This window comes from Pelophylax lessonae (assembly GCF_965119305.1).
Source record: "Pelophylax lessonae genome assembly, chromosome: 1".
Classification (NCBI taxonomy): Eukaryota; Metazoa; Chordata; class Amphibia; order Anura; family Ranidae; genus Pelophylax; species Pelophylax lessonae.
In genome coordinates this window covers 535,996,562-536,017,296 of record NC_138768.1, presented here as the reverse complement: position 1 = coordinate 536,017,296, position 20,735 = coordinate 535,996,562, and the positions used below count along the sequence as shown (strand labels likewise).

At 40.1% G+C, this 20,735-nt stretch overlaps 1 protein-coding gene across 1 annotated transcript in view; it reads left to right on the top strand.

Moving 5' to 3' along the window:
• The first annotated feature begins 7,025 nt into the window (after positions 1–7,025).
• Positions 7,026–20,735, top strand: part of BMP3 (bone morphogenetic protein 3) — a 74,482-nt gene continuing 60,772 nt past the window's right edge. The window contains exon 1 of the mRNA XM_082275311.1: positions 7,026–7,481. Coding sequence (XP_082131437.1) covers positions 7,208–7,481 — 274 coding nt within the window. The 5' untranslated portion in view covers positions 7,026–7,207. The remainder of the gene's footprint in view (positions 7,482–20,735) is intronic.

Genomic DNA, 20,735 nt, shown 5'->3' with positions numbered 1-20,735 from the left:
CTTCAAATTGAGCACAGGAGTTGGCTAATTTTTTTTTTTTTGGCACAATAAGGAGAATTTTTTATTCTTTCTCCTTACTTGTAAATTAAGCACGTGAATTATTTTATTAATTTTTTTTTCTCTTCCGTTTCCCCTTTTTCTCTCTCTCCTATTTCTTGACCTTGGGTCTTTAGCCTCGTTTACCCCCTCATGCTGATGAGAGAGGAGGGTAAAAAGCAAGTTGAGGTCCCCCCTAGAAGGGTTGGGTAGGTTTGAGGGTGTCTTAAGATATTACATTGTTGGAATATATCTAAAGCAAGATGAGAAGGGATGAGGTGTTGGAGAGTACGCAGAGGGCCACTCCGGGGCACTCCCCTATTTAGAAATACACACAAGTGGCACCCAGAAGTGCCGTGTGAGATAAGGATAGGAACGCTATCCGAAGTGACGGGAGAAAGAGCCGGAGCCTTATAGGAGCCGGTCTCTCTCCCCCGTCAGTTAGTGGGGGGGTTTTTTTGTGTTTGTTTTTTGTTTTTTTGTGACCAGCGATGGAGGACTTAAAAATTATTTCCTATAATGTTAAAGCATTAAATATGCCAGAAAAGAGATATATTCTATTAACTGAGTTGAAACGTTTAAAAACTAGTATAGCATTAATACAGGAGACGCATTTTAGAACAGATAAAATTTATTTTCTTAAAAATAGATTTTTCCCACATACATATCACTCTGCCAATACGCAAGCAAAATCTCGAGGGGTCTCTATACTTATAGCAAATTGCGTCCCATGGACTTTCCAAGATAGTAGAAATGATCCAGATGGAAGATTCCTATTTGTGGAGGGACTCATAGGGGAAATACAGGTAACGTTGGCAACATTATATGCACCTAACAGCCATTAATTTATTTCAAAAACTTTGACTGATCTTGTGAGCTTCTCAGAGGGTCAACTAATATTGGGAGGGGACTTTAATGTGCCACTAATACCTGTAGCCGATACTTCCTCCGGGACCACAGCACTTACACCCGGAATGAGTAGACGGATATTAAAAGCATTATATAAAGCTCAATTGATTGACGTTTGGCGTCTACAACACCCTTCTGAAAAAGAATATACATTTTATTCAATACCACATAAGAACTATTCTAGAATCGATTTTTTTGTTATACCCCATGCTCAGTTACAGGCAGTGAAAAAAACGAATATAGACAGCATCACCTGGTCAGATCACGCACTCATATCAATAACGTATAGTTTGACATTGAATACTTCACAGAAAAGGCGTTTCTGGAGGTTGAATGAGAGTTTACTACAAAAAGAAGAGATATTAAAGGAAGTATCGGAGGAGATGAAAGTCTTCTTCGAGATAAATGATCAAACTGGCTGTCACATGGGGACCCTCTGGGAGGCTCATAAGACAGTAATGAGAGGAGTTTTTACTAAGCATGGAGCACGTATTAAAAGGGAAAGGAATGAACAACTGTCACAACTTCTAGAAAGACTTAGATCGTTGGAAACAGAACATAAGCAAACATCATCAGGGACAGTAATGATGGAGCTGACAATGATTAGAAAGCAGATAACGGATCTGTTACAATACAAGGCCAAGGCCGCCATACAAAGGTGTCGTAAATTGAACTATGAAGCAGGAAACAAATGTGAAAAACTACTTGCCAGGTCTATACAGGGGCAGAAATTGAGATCGTATATACCTCATATCGTATCGGCAGAGGGGATTAAGAAAACCCTACAAACACAAATAACGGAGGAATTCGAGAAAAATTATACCTCATTATATAATATAAAAGATGTACCGCCCTCCCAACAAGATATTGAAAGGTATTTAATTCAATCACAATTACCCAAACTATCAGAGAAAGATCGGGAATCTTTAGAGGTTGGGATTAACATAGAGGAGCTACAACAAGCATTAAAGTCAATGAAGCCCGAGAAAGCACCAGGACCGGATGGTTTAACAACACAATATTATCAGTCATTGTTTCATATTCTAGGCCCATATCTGGTAAAGTTGTATAACGCAACAGACCTAGATGGGACATTAACTAGAGATACACTCACCGCCCATATCTTATTAATATTAAAGGAGGGTAAGGACCCATCTTCATGTAGCAGCTATAGACCAATATCTTTATTATATGTAGATTTAAAGATATTTACTAAAATTTTGGCAAATAGACTGGCAAGGCTACTACCAAGTTTAGTACATCTGGATCAGGTGGATTTTATGAAATCAAGAGAAGCAAGAGATAATACCAAGAGAATTCTTAATCTGATACAAGTAGTAAATGAAAAGAAATCCCCCTGCGTTGTGCTGAGCACAGATGCAGAGAAGGCGTTTGATCATTTTGGATGGCCTTTTCTGTTTTCTGTGCTCAGGTACATCGGACTGGGGAACTCGATGTTAGATAAAATAACTAGAGTGTATACAGATCCAATAGCCAGAGAGAAACGGATTATTATCAGATGCATTCCCAATAAGAAATGGCACAAGGCAGGGATGTCCATTGTCACCCCTCCTGTTTGCCTTGACATTAGAGCCATTTCTATGTAGAGTTCGCCTGAATCAAGATATTGAGGGGGTAAGGATAAAGGAAAAGCAATATAAGATCGCTGCTTATGCGGATGACTTATTATTTTCCCTGTCTAACCCAGGTATCTCACTGCCGAATTTGATACAAGAATTTAAAAGATACGGTGCTATGTCGAATTTAAAAATTAACTTTGGGAAGTCAGAGGCAATGGGAGTAGGGTTACCTACGGCACAAGTAAATTTATTGAAAAGCAGCTTTGGCTTCAAGTGGAACGATACGGCAGTGATATACCGGCGAAGCTGACGCAGGTTTACAATCTTAATTTTCTGCCCTTGATAGCAATGACTAGGAGACTTTTAGAAGAGTGGCGTGGAGGGATGCAGTCATGGTTTGGCAAATGCAATCTATTGAAGATGACAGTACTGCCAAAATTCTTGTATCTTTTGCGAGCGTTACCGGTAAGGATTCCGAGCGTTTTTTTTAAGGCGGTACATTCTTTATTTGTGAAATATATTTGGTCCCATAAAAGACCACGTATATATCACGTGGAATCTTAACTTTACCAAAAAAAAAGGGAGGTTTAGCATTCCCGGATATATGGGCATACTACCAAGCTACTCATGTGAGTAGAATTCTGGATTGGTGGCACCATTCTGAATCTAAACTTTGGGTACAAATTGAACAAGTACAAACGGAAGTAAATTTGACGAGAGCTATATGGTGCTATCAGTCCCTACCTAAGGACTTGAAACATCACTTAATAATAGGAAACACATTACGCATCTGTACGCAATTAAATATATACTCTAAATTGACAACGAATAAATCTCCTCTGTTCCCAATATTGGGTAGTCCCCAGTTCCTCCCAGGACTAGATGGTAGACAGTTTACAACACTAAGGCTCCTTTCACACGGCCGCTCCGTGTGAAAAGTCCGCTGCGGGAATTTTTTTTTTTTTCTTCCACGGAGCGGATGACATTTCTGTCATCCGCTCCGTGTGCCCGCATATCATCCCATCCGTTTGCGGATGATATGCGGACATAATGTAAGTATATGGCACTGCGGATGTCAGCGGATGACACCGCTGACATCCGATTTTCCTTCCTTTCCGTTTTTTACACGGAAGGAAAAATGGGGTTCTGTTCCATTTGTAAAAACGGAACAGAACTGAAAGGAGGAAAATCGGGTGTCAGCGGATGGTATTCCGCTGACACCCGCAGTGCCATTCACTTACATTATGTCCGCAAATCATCCGCAAACGGATGGGATGATTTGCGGACACACGGAGCGGCCGTGTGAAAGGAGCCTAAGGGAAAAAGAACAGGAACAGGCTTCGTCATTTCTGATACAGAAAAAGTGGCCCTCAGTTACCAAATTGATTGATAGAGACGGACCATACAATATGCTTTTCTGGCAAGCAATTCAATTACACAATTACCTTGCCTCAATAACGAATCCGGAAGGCTTCGGTAGAACATTAACGAGATTTGAACAATATTGTGTAAGACCAGGGAACTTATTACGTACACTATCAATTGCATATGGTTTACTGACGAACCCGGAAGATCAACCGGAATTACCTTGGGTGAGAAAGTGGGGAATGGACTTGAAATGTGATTTAACAAATGAACAGATCCAGAGGATATTGTGGTTTGCCTTTAAACCATCTAGCTGTACTAAAATCCAGGAGATGAATTATAAGCTTATAACGAGATGGTATACTACGCCCAAGAAAATACATAACTGGTACCCCCGTGAAACAGATTTATGCTGGAGATGTAGAAAAGAAGTAGGTACACTGTAACATATCTTCTGGACCTGTGCTAATATAAAACCATACTGGGTGGGAGTGAAGTCCATAATTCAGAAATTCGCAGATTATAAAATAGAAGAGAATCCGATCTTTTTTCTGATGCATGTGTCGGATATACCAGCAGGAAGTTATGAAAGATCGGTTATCCCTCATTTGGTAAATGCGGCAAAGGCATGCATTCCAGGCTATTGGAAAAAAACACAATCCCCCTCGGTAGCTGATTGGATACATAGGATAGAGGACAATAGGAGAATGGAAGAATTAATTGCCTCATCACAAAATAGACAGGAAAAATATAAAAAACATGGGATTTATGGAATCACTTTATTACCTCGGATGAAGGGAAACAATTTATAGCAGGATAAAGTGAGAAAAATAAGATATAGGGAGTGATATGTCCTTCCCATTGCTGGTCGCGAATTATTATAAAAAATTTTTTTAATTATATATTTTTTTTTTTGGAGGGAGGAATGGTTATCGGGGGGTTTCTTTTTTATATTATTAGGGGGGAGGGAAGGGGGAAAAAAAAAAAAGGAAAAAAGAAGGAATGTAAGGAAAGGGTACAAGAGATGTTATATTATATGTTAAGTTGGAGATGTATTTTGTATCAAAAATGTTATTATGTTTATTTTTAATTCCTGAATAAAAGATTATATTTGGAAAAAAAAAAAATTCTGCAGGGTGCCCAAACTTTTGCAGACGCCATTTTTTTGTTTTCTGTAATTTTGAAAATGTCAATGATGGAAATAAAATCTAACCTTTGTTGACATATTATAAGAATGTCTAATCTGTAATTTGATGCCTTTTGGAGATTTTTCCATCTTTCCTTGGCTTCTTTATGCACATTAATACAAATGTTTACCTGGGGTGCCAAAACTTTTGATCCCCACTGTATGTATACGTATATATATATATATATATATACTTTAACTTATTTATAGTTATTCTTTATCATACCCGGGATGTTATAAAGAAGAACGCACAGTAAAAAAAAATAATATGTAAATAGTTGGTTTAGGCTGCTCGTTCTTAAGAATTACATGCAAAATAATGGTACTGCTTTCAGCACCTAAAACAATCATACCGCCAGGGAGGTTAACCACTTGCCGACCGCTCACATGGAGTGTACTGCGGCAAAGTGGTTTGTTATCGTCCAGCGACGTAGGTGTACATCGCTGGACTCCTCCCCTTGTGGGCGGCGTGCGCACGCCGCCGGAGGCTCCCTCCAGCTGTATTCAGACACAGCGGGAGTCGGGCCAGGGGAGGAGAGGCGGTGATCACCGCCGCTCTTCCCCGATCGTCGGGGATCTCCTATGTGACAGGCAGGGACAGATTACAGGATTCCGCAAAGCTGAACCTGCGATCTGTGCCTGTGTCACACAGTCCCCTCCCCCCACACATGTCAGTAAGCACCAGGCATACATTAACCCCTTGATCACCAATAAAAGTTAACCCTTTCCCTGCCAGTGTCATTTTTACAGTAACAGTGCATATTTATAGCACTGATTACTGTAGTAATGTCACTGGTACCCCCAAAAGTGTCAAAAATGTCAGTTAGGGGTCCAATCTGTCCGCCGCAATGTCGTAGTCCCGCAAAAAAAATCGCAGATCGCCGCCATTACTAGTTAAAAAAAAACAATAAAAACGACATAAATGTCCTGTAGTTAGTAGCTGCGATAACTTTTGCGCAAACCAATCAAAATACGCTTATTGCGATTTTTTTTACCAAACATATGTAGCAGAAAACAAATTGGCCTAAAATGTTGAAAAATTTTGATTTTTTACATTTTTTTGGGGGGGGGGGGGGGGGGGATTTCATATAAAATTTTTTAAAAAATATTGTTATTTTTTCAAAATTGTCGCTTTTTTTTTGTTTATAGCGCAAAAAGTAAAAATCGCACAGGTGATCAAATACCACCAAAAGAAAGAACTGTTTGTGGGGGAAAAAAGGACATCAATTTCATTTGGGTACAGCATCGCACGAACGCGCAATTGTCCGTTAAAATAACACAGTGCCGAATCGCAAAATATGGCCTGGTCAGGAAGGGGGTAAAATCTTCCGGGGCTTATGTGGTTAAACAACTGATATTGTATTATTATGCACTTTATCACAAATACATGTAGATCTTTATATATTTTTGTAACTTATATTCAATTACATTTTTCTTACACATTATCATTATTTATCTGCACTTACCAATAGGAGAGTGACCAGTGCAAGCAGCATAGTTTATTGCTTTTAAACATAGTAGCTGACAGGAAGATTTATTTTAGCCTATTCAGAATGACAGGTTCTCTTTACAATGTGTCTAGCTGCCCACAGGTACAGGTAAACAGAGGCTATGAGTAGAAGTGACAGGTGATGAGAGATGGGAAATAAAGTGTTATGCAGTAAGAGAAGAATAAAGGTTTGGGTGTCCCCTGTGTAGAAAGGTGGAGCAGGGAGGAGATCAGAGGAGCTCACACTCACACATAGCACCCAGCTGTGCACTAGCACTATGCATTGCGCTGGCTGTACGCTGTGCAGGTTGGTCAGAGCGGAGAGCTGTGATTGGCTGCCTGCTGACTGGGCTCAGCCCCGAGCTGACACAAAACCACGGCCAAGCAGCGCCTCTCACTGCACTCCAAAGTCCTGGCAAGGAAAGCGGAGAGCAGATTTCCACAGAGGAGGCTGCACACTGCTCATCCCCTGCCTGCCCTCACCCTCCTCACACAGGACCACTATGTTCACATAACGCCTGCCCACCTATCAGCACATTCATTACACCTGACTACTCCCGGACATGTGTGGATGCTGAATGAATAAAGTGCTCCATTGTCACCACACCAGCCGCTCTAGTGTGTGACACTGACTACCTGGACATGGCTACACGGGGCTCCGCTTGGCTCTTACTGTGCTGGGCATGCAGCAGCTGCTTGTGTCTAGGAGAAGTGTGGAAGGAAGGAGTGCTGGCTATAAAGAGCCAGGCGGGAGCAGCTGAGGCTGTGCTACCTGTGGGGGACACCGTGTCCGAACATATGCTTAGACTCTATGATAAGTACCGAGGAGGAGGAGGGAGAAGGGGCAGAGACAGCTCCCGGCATCAGCTCACCCTCAAGGACGGCAACACTGTGCGGAGCTTCAAACCCCTCAGCGGTAAGTCTGCCTACTTATTATACGGGGCACTCCGAGCCTGCAGGAGCACCGGCTCCCAGCTAATACTCCGCAACTTCCATATCTCCAATCCTCACACCTCATATATACATGTAGTGTCTATACACCTCTCTCTGTCCTCTCTTACTTCCCATATATAGGTCCATGGAAAGTTCCCTCTCTATATACATGTCACTCTCTCCCTATATATATATATCTTCCCATATATAGGTCCATGGAAAGTTCCCTCTCTATATACATGTCACTCTCTACCTATATATGTATATCTTCCCATATATAGGTCCATGGAATGTTCCCTCTCTATATACATGTCACTCTCTCCCTATATATATATATCTTCCCATATATAGGTCCATGGAAAGTTCCCTCTCTATATACATGTCACTCTCTACCTATATATGTATATCTTCCCATATATAGGTCCATGGAATGTTCCCTCTCTATATACATGTCACTCTCTACCTATATATGTATATCTTCTCATATATAGGTCCATGGAAAGTTCCCTCTCTATATACATGTCACTCTCTACCTATATATGTATATCTTCCCATATATAGGTCAATGGAAAGTTCCCTCTCTATATACATGTCACTCTCTACCTATATATGTATATCTTCCCATATATAGGTCCATGGAATGTTCCCTCTCTATATACATGTCACTCTCTACCTATATATATATATATATCTTCCCATATATAGGTCCATGGAAAGTTCCCTCTCTATATACATGTCACTCTCTACCTATATATGTATATCTTCCCATATATAGGTCCATGGAAAGTTCCCTCTCTATATACATGTCACTCTCTACCTATATATGTATATCTTCCCATATATAGGTCCATGGAAAGTTCCCTCTCTATATACATGTCACTCTCTACCTATATATGTATATCTTCCCATATATAGGTCCATGGAATGTTCCCTCTCTATATACATGTCACTCTCTACCTATATATGTATATCTTCCCATATATAGGTCAATGGAAAGTTCCCTCTCTATATACATGTCACTCTCTACCTATATATGTATATCTTCCCATATATAGGTCCATGGAAAGTTCCCTCTCTATATACATGTCACTCTCTACCTATATATGTATATCTTCCCATATATAGGTCCATGGAAAGTTCCCTCTCTATATACATGTCACTCTCTACCTATATATGTATATCTTCCCATATATAGGTCCATGGAAAGTTCCCTCTCTATATACATGTCACTCTCTACCTATATATGTATATCTTCCCATATATAGGTCCATGGAAAGTTCCCTCTCTATATACATGTCACTCTCTACCTATATATGTATATCTTCCCATATATAGGTCCATGGAATGTTCCCTCTCTATATACATGTCACTCTCTACCTATATATGTATATCTTCCCATATATAGGTCCATGGAAAGTTCCCTCTCTATATACATGTCACTCTCTACCTATATATGTATATCTTCCCATATATAGGTCCATGGAAAGTTCCCTCTCTATATACATGTCACTCTCTACCTATATATGTATATCTTCCCATATATAGGTCCATGGAAAGTTCCCTCTCTATATACATGTCACCCTCTACCTATATATGTATATCTCCCCATATATAGGTCCATGGAAAGTTCCCTCTCTATATACATGTCACTCTCTACCTATATATGTATATCTTCCCATATATAGGTCCATGGAAAGTTCCCTCTCTATATACATGTCACCCTCTACCTATATATATCTCCCCATATATAGGTCAATGGAAAGTTCCCTCTCCATATACATGTCACCCTCTACCTATATATATATTACCATATATAGGTCAATGGAAAGTTCCCTCTCTATATACATGTCACTCTCTACCTATATATGTATATCTCCCCATATATAGGTCCATGGAAAGTTCCCTCTCTATATACATGTCACCCTCTACCTATATATGTATATCTTCCCATATATAGGTCAATGGAAAGTTCCCTCTCCATATACATGTCACTCTCTACCTATATATGTATATCTTCCCATATATAGGTCCATGGAAAGTTCCCTCTCTATATACATGTCACTCTCTACCTATATATGTATATCTTCCCATATATAGGTCAATGGAAAGTTCCCTCTCTATATACATGTCACTCTTTACCTATATATGTATATCTTCTCATATATAGGTCCATGGAAAGTTCCCTCTCCATATACATGTCACTCTCTACCTATATATGTATATCTTCTCATATATAGGTCCATGGAAAGTTCCCTCTCTATATACATGTCACCCTCTACCTATATATGTATATCTTCCCATATATAGGTCCATGGAAAGTTCCCTCTCTATATACATGTCACTCTCTTCCTATATATGTATATCTTCCCATATATAGGTCCATGGAATGTTCCCTCTCTATATACATGTCACTCTCTACCTATATATGTATATCTTCCCATATATAGGTCCATGGAAAGTTCCCTCTCTATATATACATGTCACCCTCTACCTATATATATATTACCATATATAGGTCCATGGAAAGTTCCCTCTCTATATACATGTCACTCTCTACCTATATATGTATATCTTCCCATATATAGGTCCATGGAAAGTTCCCTCTCTATATACATGTCACTCTCTACCTATATATGTATATCTTCTCATATATAGGTCCATGGAAAGTTCCCTCTCCATATACATGTCACTCTCTACCTATATATGTATATCTTCCCATATATAGGTCCATGGAAAGTTCCCTCTCTATATATACATGTCACCCTCTACCTATATATATATTACCATATATAGGTCCATGGAAAGTTCCCTCTCTATATACATGTCACTCTCTACCTATATATATATATCTTCCCATATATAGGTCCATGGAAAGTTCCCTCTCTATATACATGTCACTCTCTTCCTATATATGTATATCTTCCCATATATAGGTCCATGGAAAGTTCCCTCTCTATATACATGTCACTCTCTACCTATATATGTATATCTTCCCATATTCCCATATATAGGTCCATGGAAAGTTCCCTCTCTATATATACATGTCACCCTCTACCTATATATATATTACCATATATAGGTCCATGGAAAGTTCCCTCTCTATATACATGTCACTCTCTACCTATATATGTATATCTTCCCATATATAGGTCCATGGAAAGTTCCCTCTCTATATACATGTCACTCTCTACCTATATATGTATATCTTCCCATATATAGGTCAATGGAAACTTCCCTCTCCATATACATGTCACTCTCTACCTATATATGTATATCTTCCCATATATAGGTCCATGGAAAGTTCCCTCTCTATATACATGTCACTCTTTACCTATATATGTATATCTTCCCATATATAGGTCCATGGAAACTTCCCTCTCTATATACATGTCACTCTCTACCTATATATGTATATCTTCCCATATATAGGTCCATGGAAAGTTCCCTCTCTATATACATGTCACTCTCTACCTATATATATATATATATCTTCCCATATATAGGTCCATGGAAAGTTCCCTCTCTATATACATGTCACCCTCTACCTATATATGTATATCTTCCCATATATAGGTCCATGGAAAGTTCCCTCTCTATATACATGTCACTCTCTACCTATATATATGTATATCTCCCCATATATAGGTCCATGGAAAGTTCCCTCTCTATATACATGTCACTCTCTACCTATATATGTATATCTTCCCATATATAGGTCCATGGGAAGTTCCCTCTCTATATACATGTCACCCTCTACCTATATATGTATATCTTCCCATATATAGGTCCATGGAAAGTTCCCTCTCTATATACATGTCACCCTCTACCTATATATGTATATCTCCCCATATATAGGTCCATGGAAAGTTCCCTCTCTATATACATGTCACTCTCTACCTATATATGTATATCTTCCCATATATAGGTCCATGGAAAGTTCCCTCTCCATATACATGTCACTCTCTACATATATATATATATATATATATATATATATATATATATATATATATATATATATATATATATATATATATATATATATATATATATATATATATATATTCCCATATATAGATCCATGGAAAGTTCCCTCTCTGTATACATGTCACTCTCTACCTATATATGTATATCTTCCCACATATAGGTCCATGGAAAGTTTCCTCTCTATATACATGTCACTCTCTCCCTATATACTGATATATGTTTATATACATATCTTCCCATATATAGGTCCATGGAAAGTTCCCTCTCCATATACATGTCACCCTCTCTATATATATATATATATATACATATATATATATATACATATATATATATATATTCCTATATATAGGTCCTTGGAAAATTCCCTCTCTATGTACATGTCACCCTCTACCTATATATATATATATATATATATATATTCCCATATATATAGGTCCATGGAAATTTCCTTTTCCATATACATTTCACTCTCTACCTATATATGTATATCTCCCCGTACATAGGTCCATGGAAAGTTCCCTCTCTATATACTATATACATGTCACTCTCCACCTATATATGTATATCTCCCCATATATGGGTCCATGGAAAGTTCCCTCTCCATATACATGTCACTCTCTATATCTCTCTCTTTTTCCTCTCTCTCTTTTTACAGCATTCTCCTACTTTCTCTCTATAATTTATGTCTCTCTCTCTCTCTCTCTCTCTCTCTCTGCATTCTCCTTTCTGTCTTATGTTATATATTTTCCTGAAAGAATCATTGACATACAATTGTGCTATAATAACTATTATCCCCAATGCTTCATTATAACATCAGAATAAGTTGAGTGACATATCTTGCATGGTTACAGGTGTAGCCTTACATCTATGTTGTGGTACCTGACCTTTTCCAGTGCCCATAGCCGGCAGGAGCTGACCTTGTACTTAAGTGAACTGTACTGAACTTTGTCTGGTGCTGTTTAGTGTAACACCCCTTTGCTATTTTATTACGGATCCTTGTGTGCCTGTAACTAATTTATTGCGTGGCATGACATTATTACAACTGTCAGAATTCCTAAAATAATACCAAGCCAATTTTGGAGTCTCTCAAACATGAGCTGCCTTCTGTTTTCTTGTTGAGTTTTGATGAATAGGTTGGATAACGGTAAACCTTGTTTAAGGTATGTCCCTGCCGATAGCCAGACAAACCATTTTCCTCCTGAAGCCTGGACTGTAATACATTTCATATTTGAAAGGGATTTATTAGAAAGGAAATGATCATTACATACATAATAAATAGTAGCTTGTGGCAAACTATAAGCTGTAGTGCATGTGCAGGCAAGAATTCAATTTTTTTTAAAAAGTATCACGGACAGTACAGTGTTGTTTGTTTACAGGTGACTGTTTTCTCATTGGCTGCTCTGTGTTACAACACTCTGCTCTTATTTGCACTAAAGTGATACATCCAAATGAAAAATAGCCCTACTAGCAAATGCAGTATGTAGCAGTGGTGGACACCTGTAACTAAGCAGGATAGCTCCATTATACTGGGCACAGGTGCCAATATGGCTATCATAATAAAACTTTTAGGGGGAGATTTACAAAAACTTGTGCATTTGGATTCTGGTGCAGCTGTGCATGGTAACCAGTCAGCTCATAACTTCAGCTTGTTCCATTACACTTTGACAATAAAGTCTGGATGCTGATTGGTTACTATGCAGAGCTGCACCAGATTTTGCACTCTCCAGTTTTAGTAAGGCTTGATTCACACTTGCATGACTCCAAAGTTGTATGACTTTGTAGTGCAACCTTGGTGCAACTTTGGTACAACTTTGGATGAGTGTGACTTTGGCTTTGACCAATGATAACAGACAACTGTAGCACAACCGTTGCATGTAAAACATTCAGGTATGACTTTCATGCAACTTTTGAGGGTTAACCTTGAAGTCTATGGCCCTCAAGTTGTATGAAAGTGAGACCAAAGTAGTTCATTAACTACTTTGTGATTTTAAATCGCACGTTTACGGATAGTTACCATTGGAAAATATGGGGGTACAACTTGTCATGCGATATTGATGTCCAAAGTCGTATGACAAGTCACACAACTGTGAATGTGGTGTAAATCTCCCCCTTGACACTCCATTCACACTTGTCATGCGACTTTGAACATCAAAGTCGCATAACAAGTCGTACCCCATGTTTTCCAATGATAACCATTCATAAATGTGTGATTTAAAGTCGCAGAGACTTCAAAGTAGTTCATGCACTACTTTCATGTAACTTGAGGGCCATAGACTTCAATGTTAACCTTCAAGAGTTGCATGAAAGGGGCACCTGAATCTTTTACATGCAATAGTGGTGCAACAGTAGGTTTGACTTTGCAAAGGGACAACAAGTCACATACAAGTCACACCCATCCAAAGTTGCACTCTAAAGTCTCAAGACTTTGGAGTCCTACAAGTGTGAACTGAGCCTTAGAGCCGGTTCACACTGGGGCGACTTGTCAGGCGACCTGGTCGCCTGACAGGTCGCCGTAGGTCACCTGCCATAGAGAAGCTGTGGACCCGTTCTAATAGGAGCGACACAAGTCGCTCCGACTTAGAAAAAGGGCCCGGAGCTTCTTTGGGGCGACCCGGAGCGACCTGCATTGCGCACCGCGACTTGTGAGGTCGCCCCGGCAAGTCGGATCACTCTAATGTGAACCGGCTCTTAGTGCCGGCTCACACTGCAGCGGCACGACTTCGGGGGCGACCTGTGAAGTCGCGTGCACCGCGACTTCGGCGCGACTTGCACGGACTTCATAAAATGAATGTCTATGCAAGTCGCTCCGAGGTCGCCCCGAAGTAGTACAGGACCCTTTTTCTAAGTCGGAGCGACTTGTGTCGCTCCTATTAGAACGGCTCCTGTAACGAACAATGGGAGCGCGACAGACCGCGACTTGTCAGGCTGACAAGTCGCGGTCCAAGTCGGATCAGTGTGAGCCGGCACTTATGTTCATAGCATGATAAGGCAAAATACACTAATAAATGCCAATCCCGAAAATAGTGTAAAAATGGTAAAGTGTTAAAGATTTGGGATTTAATGCCTGTGGAGATCCAATGCTGGTACTTGTCAGTGTATTGCATGTAGTTGGGGTGTCACAGTCCAACTTATTTGCCTTTCAACGCTCACATTCACAAAATAGCTGGAATACTTGCCAGCATGTGTTCCTTATGATAACGTTTAGCGGAGACATCTTGACAGTCTATTTGGGAAAATGTCAGTTCCTTTGCATTCTTAGGTCGAGTCAACGGTTTATTTGTTGTTCAATCTCAAGGTCAGTTTCTAATATGAAATCTTTCAAGGAGATCATGCTAAAACGTCCTTGAGGGGTTAACATGCGTGACAACCCTGTTGGGGTAGTCTCTTGTTTATTCAGAAGGGAACACTTACAGGGAAGGAAACTGGGAGGCATGTTGAAGAAATCCTGCACCACTAAAGAAGCCAGCGGTGCTTGTAAAGTGCTTGCAAGGGTCGAGCGAGCAGGTGCATACCCACAGGCCATCCAAGTACCCTCTCTAGATACAAGAGCTCAACTGATATTAAACTCACACTCGCATTTCAGCCATCCATTTATCTTTTCACAGTGGAAAAATCTGCAGAGTACGTGTAAAAAGGGCTGCGATGAAGCAATGCTGTGCTGTGTTTTGATCACACCTTTGGCAGCGGAGAGAGTGTGGAGTTAATTACATTAATCCATTCTCTGCCAGAGTAAACAGAAGAGAGCTGGAAAGGGCAGCACATGGGTAAAAAAAACACCGGGACTTTCATTGGCCTCCCATCTTCTTATTGTACAATGATACAATGCAGAACATTGATACCTGCATCTGATTTGCGCTTTATCACTGGATTATCTCCATGCTGAGAATACAGACTTGAGGTTTTAAAGGCTTTTTAAAGATGCCCTTGTTAATGAGTAAGTTAGACATCTGGGATACTTACAATGGCTGTCAGATGTTTTGGCAGTCAGAAAAGTGTTAGGGCAGATGAAATCGCCAATCTGTGTCATGCGAATTAATTTTATCACATACACCTTAGTTTGTGCAATGATTAACTTGGGTTTTGGCTCGCTGGGCTGCGTTTAATCAGTACTTGCAAATTAAATAGTTGCTCTTGCAATTTTCTTCTACAAGGGAGGAGTTTTTGTGGACTATATCTGGGAAATCATTGAATAAATATTATGACCTAAGACTGAGGTCTTCTGTATTTTTGAACAGTTTTATCAGATTGCTTAGTAGTTGACTTTAGTTCATGGGAAAAGAAGGCAATAGCCTTACATGGCTAATATTAGTTTGCGTTAAGCAATAATATGCAGAGTTTGTAAAGAAATCAGTGGGAAGTGAAGATTTGCCTATTATTCACTCCCTGGGTCTTCTCATTTGATGTGTATCATATATATATATATATATATATATATATATATATATATACACTGTATTTTTTGACGTATAAGACTACTATTGAACCTCAAAAAAATCCTCCAAAAATGGGGAGTCGTCTTATACGCCGAGTATAATATATCCAAGGTACCCTAAGTATAAGTATTACCGGTAGATGAAATCTCTCAAGATGCTGGCTGTGTGGGAATCCTGTACTGGTATACCGTATGTACCGTAGCTTCGGCTACATACAGTATACTGCGCTGAGCCAATCAGGGAGAGCGATGTATTCTATTATTGAATGCAAAGCCTGCTCGGATTGGCGGAGTAACATCAGCCCGCCTCACTGACTCTGCCAATCTGAGCAGGCTTTGCGTTAAATAATACAATACATCACTCTCTGTAATTGGCTGAGCGTGGTATACTGTATGTAGCCAAAGCTACGGTACATACGGTATACCGGTACAGGATTTCGCACAGCCAGCGTCTTGAGATTACATCTACTGGTAATACTTATACTTAGGGTCCTTGGAGATATTATGAGAGATTACATGTATTACAGTACTTGGGGTACCTTGGAGATCTATGAGAAATCTGATGTTTTTCAATGGTGTTGCCTTGCTTCGGAAGGGAAGTAGTCTTATATGGCGAGTATAGCCCAAAACCTATGTTTTAACTTGAAAATTAGGGGGGTCGTCTTATACGCCGGAAAATACGGTATATATATATATACAGGCGATCCCCGGAGTTGCAAACATCCGACTTACAAACGGAGAGAGACAACAGGAAATGAGAGAAAATCTACCCCTAGGATGGGAAATTCACTCCTGTAAGGCTCCTTTCACACAGTCCGTCTCCGTCGGCGGAGTCCGTGCTGCTCAGCGGGGATTGATACACTGATCCCCACTGAGCAGGCAGGTGACAGCTCTCTCTCTGCTCTGTGTGCCAAGAGAGAGGTGTCAGAGCCCCGCTGCTCTCTATGGGGGAATCGGATGAGAGCGGACCGCCTGTCCGCTCTCATCCGATCCCATCCGATCCGATCCCCTGGACGGATGGAAAATAGGGTTTCCATCCATCCGGATTTCACGGACAGGATCGGATGCAGATGGCAGCGGGTGTCAGTGGAGATTTCTCTGCTGACATCCGCTGCAGCATAGAGATGCATGGAAGATCCGATCAGATCCGCCTGAAAAACTGACAGGCGGATCTGATTGGATCATTCGTGTGAAAGAGCCCTAAGAGTTCTCATTGAAAAATGGTGTCTCTACTGAAGCTTTATCACCAGTCCTTGTTTCCACAACAACCCAAAATATTCAAAATACAATTGTCATAGGGACAGAAAGTGAGGTGAAATCTTCTGAACAGAGGGAATAGACAGCAAAACTAATGGTAGGGTGTTAACCCTTCCCTGTGCTATCAAAAAAATGTAAAAATTATTCTTTTTGACTTAAAAAACGTACCTGTTCCGACTTACAAACAAATTTGACTTAAGAACAAACCTACAGACCCTATCTTGTTTGTAACCCGGGGACTGCCTGTAACCCTTATCAACTGTAAAGCCGGCCATGGACGGTTCAAATCTCAACCGCTTCAGCAGGAACCATCCAAGATTGGAACCATGTATGGGCAGTCTGAATGTTGATCGATCAATTAACTTGGGTACAAGCAGCCTGTAGGATTTTACATGTGATTATTGGCTGTTATAGCCGCTAGCAATAATCACTGGGGATGATTTACTAAAACTGGGGAGTGCAAAATGTGGTGCAAAAAAACAATCAGTTTCTAGTTTTTTTTTGTCAAAGCTTATTTGAGCTAGATGAAGTTAGAAGCTGATTGGCTACCATGGACAGCTGCACCATATTTTACACTCTCCAGTTTTAGTAAATCAAACCCACTGTGTTCTCCTGGTGGGGACGACTTCACCTCCCTGTGGTTGCAGTAAAAAAATTGCTCATTCTGGTTGCAGTAAAAAAATTGCTTAAAGCGGAGTTCCACCCAAAATTGGAACTTCCGCTTTAGGGAGTCCTGACCCCCTGACGTGCCACATTTGGCATGTCATTTTTTTTTGGGGGGGAGTGGGTACCTAGTTTTGACAGGTACCCGCTCCCACTTCCGCTCGGAGCGCCGCGGCGCCCTGAACGGAAGTTCTCCTCTCCCCCTCCCTCCCTTCAATCTTCTGGGACACGTCAGAGGTTCCAGAAGATTGCCGGCCAATCAAGACGCATGCGCAGTGGGTACCCGGCTGTGAAGCCGCAAACTGTCACAGCCGGGTGCCCACAGCAGTGATGCCGGCGCCGAGGGAGAGGATCGAGGCTTCGGGCGGCCGCATCGCTGGACCGTTGGACAGGTGAGTGAATGGCTGGAACTCCGCTTTAAGCTTAGGGTTCTAAAAGACATGAAAACAGTATTAAACCCAAAAGCAAACATTTATTAGATTGTCGATTACCAATTCTTTGATGTGATGAATGTTTTCTTTTTAGGCTTTCTTTCTTCTATATTCATCTGGCGATCTTGCCAGGAAGTTTGTTGTTTTTCAAAAGAAAAGCTCTAATGCAGTAACAGGGGTCAGGAAGACCATTTAACACTAGCAGGGGTGCTTAAAATGACCAGCTTTTATTTATGTAAACCCTTTATCCCAAATGGAAAAACACTGTTTGTTGTAACTGATTATAAAGTAATAACTAGTGTTTTGCTTTAATTTGTTTGTGCATTTGAATCTGCTTACTTCTAACATTCTCCTCCCCCAGACTGACAAAGGTGCCCCTTGTGCTCCTTCATCCAAAAAGGGGGCACTCTAATACAGGATGTGTTTTACTGGCTGGATCACCAAAAACAGAGGGGGGGAAAAAAAAACTAATAAAATAAAACGAATGCAGCCACCACGTCTAAGGGTTGGTAAGCTGCAATATATTACATTTTCGCCACTGGGTTTAATATCACTTTAAACTTCAAAAGCATAATTTTCATATGCACATACTATTGCCTGAGAAGTCTAAAATCATTCCTGTTGAATTCAACAGGGACAATTACCAGAATATTAAAATTAGAGAAAAGAGAGGGTGTAACTAGACATTACGGGCCTATATTACAAAATTTTCAGGTGGCCCCTATCTATGTCCGGGGACCCAAAGTGTACCCCTAATTATCCCCCTTGAACATCGATGGTCAGGGTTGGGTAGCATATAACATACATCTATTTAGTATTTACACAATTTTTGTACAGTGGTGGCCTTTAATGCACCCCTATTTATATCACCTTTAAATTGTTGGTTAGCAGCAAGCAGCATTTATTTGCACCCCGATTTATACACTAGTGGCCAAAGGTAAGCAGCCTATAATGCACCCTTGTAGGGGTCCTAATTATACTGTTTAACACCAGTGATCACTGTAGTTGCACATTCACTTATGTTATAGCCAGGTAGTCATTTAGGTGCAGGGGAGATTTTGCTTCTTTGCTGAGATTGTGGTGTGTAGGTCGCCCCGAAATAGTACAGGACCCTTTTTCTAAGTCGGAGCGACTTGTGTCGCTCCTATTAGAACGGGTCCTGTAGCGGTCAATGGACCGCGAGGGAGCGCGACTTGTCAGGCTGACAAGTCGCCTGACAAGTCGCGCTAATGTGAACCGACTCTTAACCCCTCACCATTTTATTAAAAAATAAATATTTTGACTTTAGATACACATTAACATTTTATGTTTTCCTTTGAAACTGATTGACAACTGTTAGAACTCTACAGATAGATGAGCTTGCACTGTCCTCATTTTTAGTGTCGCTAGATAACTGCTGAGATCAGTTACATTGGTGAGTAATTACTCTTTTCCTATTGGGTATGTATGAGTTAACAATTAAGCAAGAGTATTGCAGGTGAAGTTTATCACTTATATATTTGTAATAAGACAAACAAGGTAATGTCAGCCTGATGGAATTCCCACTCCATTGGATGATTACTATTTCTCAAACATAAAAAAAACCCACAAACTTTTTTTTCATTCCTACTCACAGTTGTATATTCAACATCCGAACTTACAGATAACCTAATAGATGGAAACAGTACATCCATCTTCCAAAGATCATATGATTTACCCCATATTTAACATATACCCTTTTAACCTTCTTCTGGGTGTCTAATTATTGAAAGCATATGTTAGTTATTTTTTTCTAAACACATCATCCTCTTAAATTGGACTGAATATCTTTGCTGAAACACATAAAAAATCAGGCGTTGTAAATGCAACACCTGCTTTGAATCTCAACTCCCTTATCTACTTGATACTGAATGCATTTTCCAGATCTGGGCTTTCAAGCCCAGGTCATGGGATTCCTAGGAGGAACAGAATTCTCTAGCCACACTGGCCTGGGAGATAACCTAGATTTTTTCCTAGTGCGTGATGTCTGATGTTTCTGTTCACTTCTTTGCAAATCCAATATCAAGATTCTTGTATTAAAACTTTTCGCTAATTTCCCAGTGATGGTTTCTGTTATGTGCGTAGTACGGAGGATTCCCACATCCACCTTGTTCAGTTCCTCCGCCTAAACAAAAAAAAATGAGCAATGTATGGCTAGCTTTAGACTCTAGTCTCAGTTTACAATGCTAACACACCAAGATAAAGATCCTAATTTTCATGAATGTGACTGTAATTTTGAGCTACTAAAGTTGAAAACTTTGTGTTAAAGCACAACTAAACCTTACTGCTGGGTATGATGCCATAGTAGTCTCGCTTTAGATCTTCAGTTATCATGGTGCTGCACATGTAACCAGCTATGACCAGTCATTGGCTTGAAAGACAGGTTGACAGCTGACATAAGTACACTGGAAGCTGTGACAATTATCAACAGAAGCATGTTTTAATG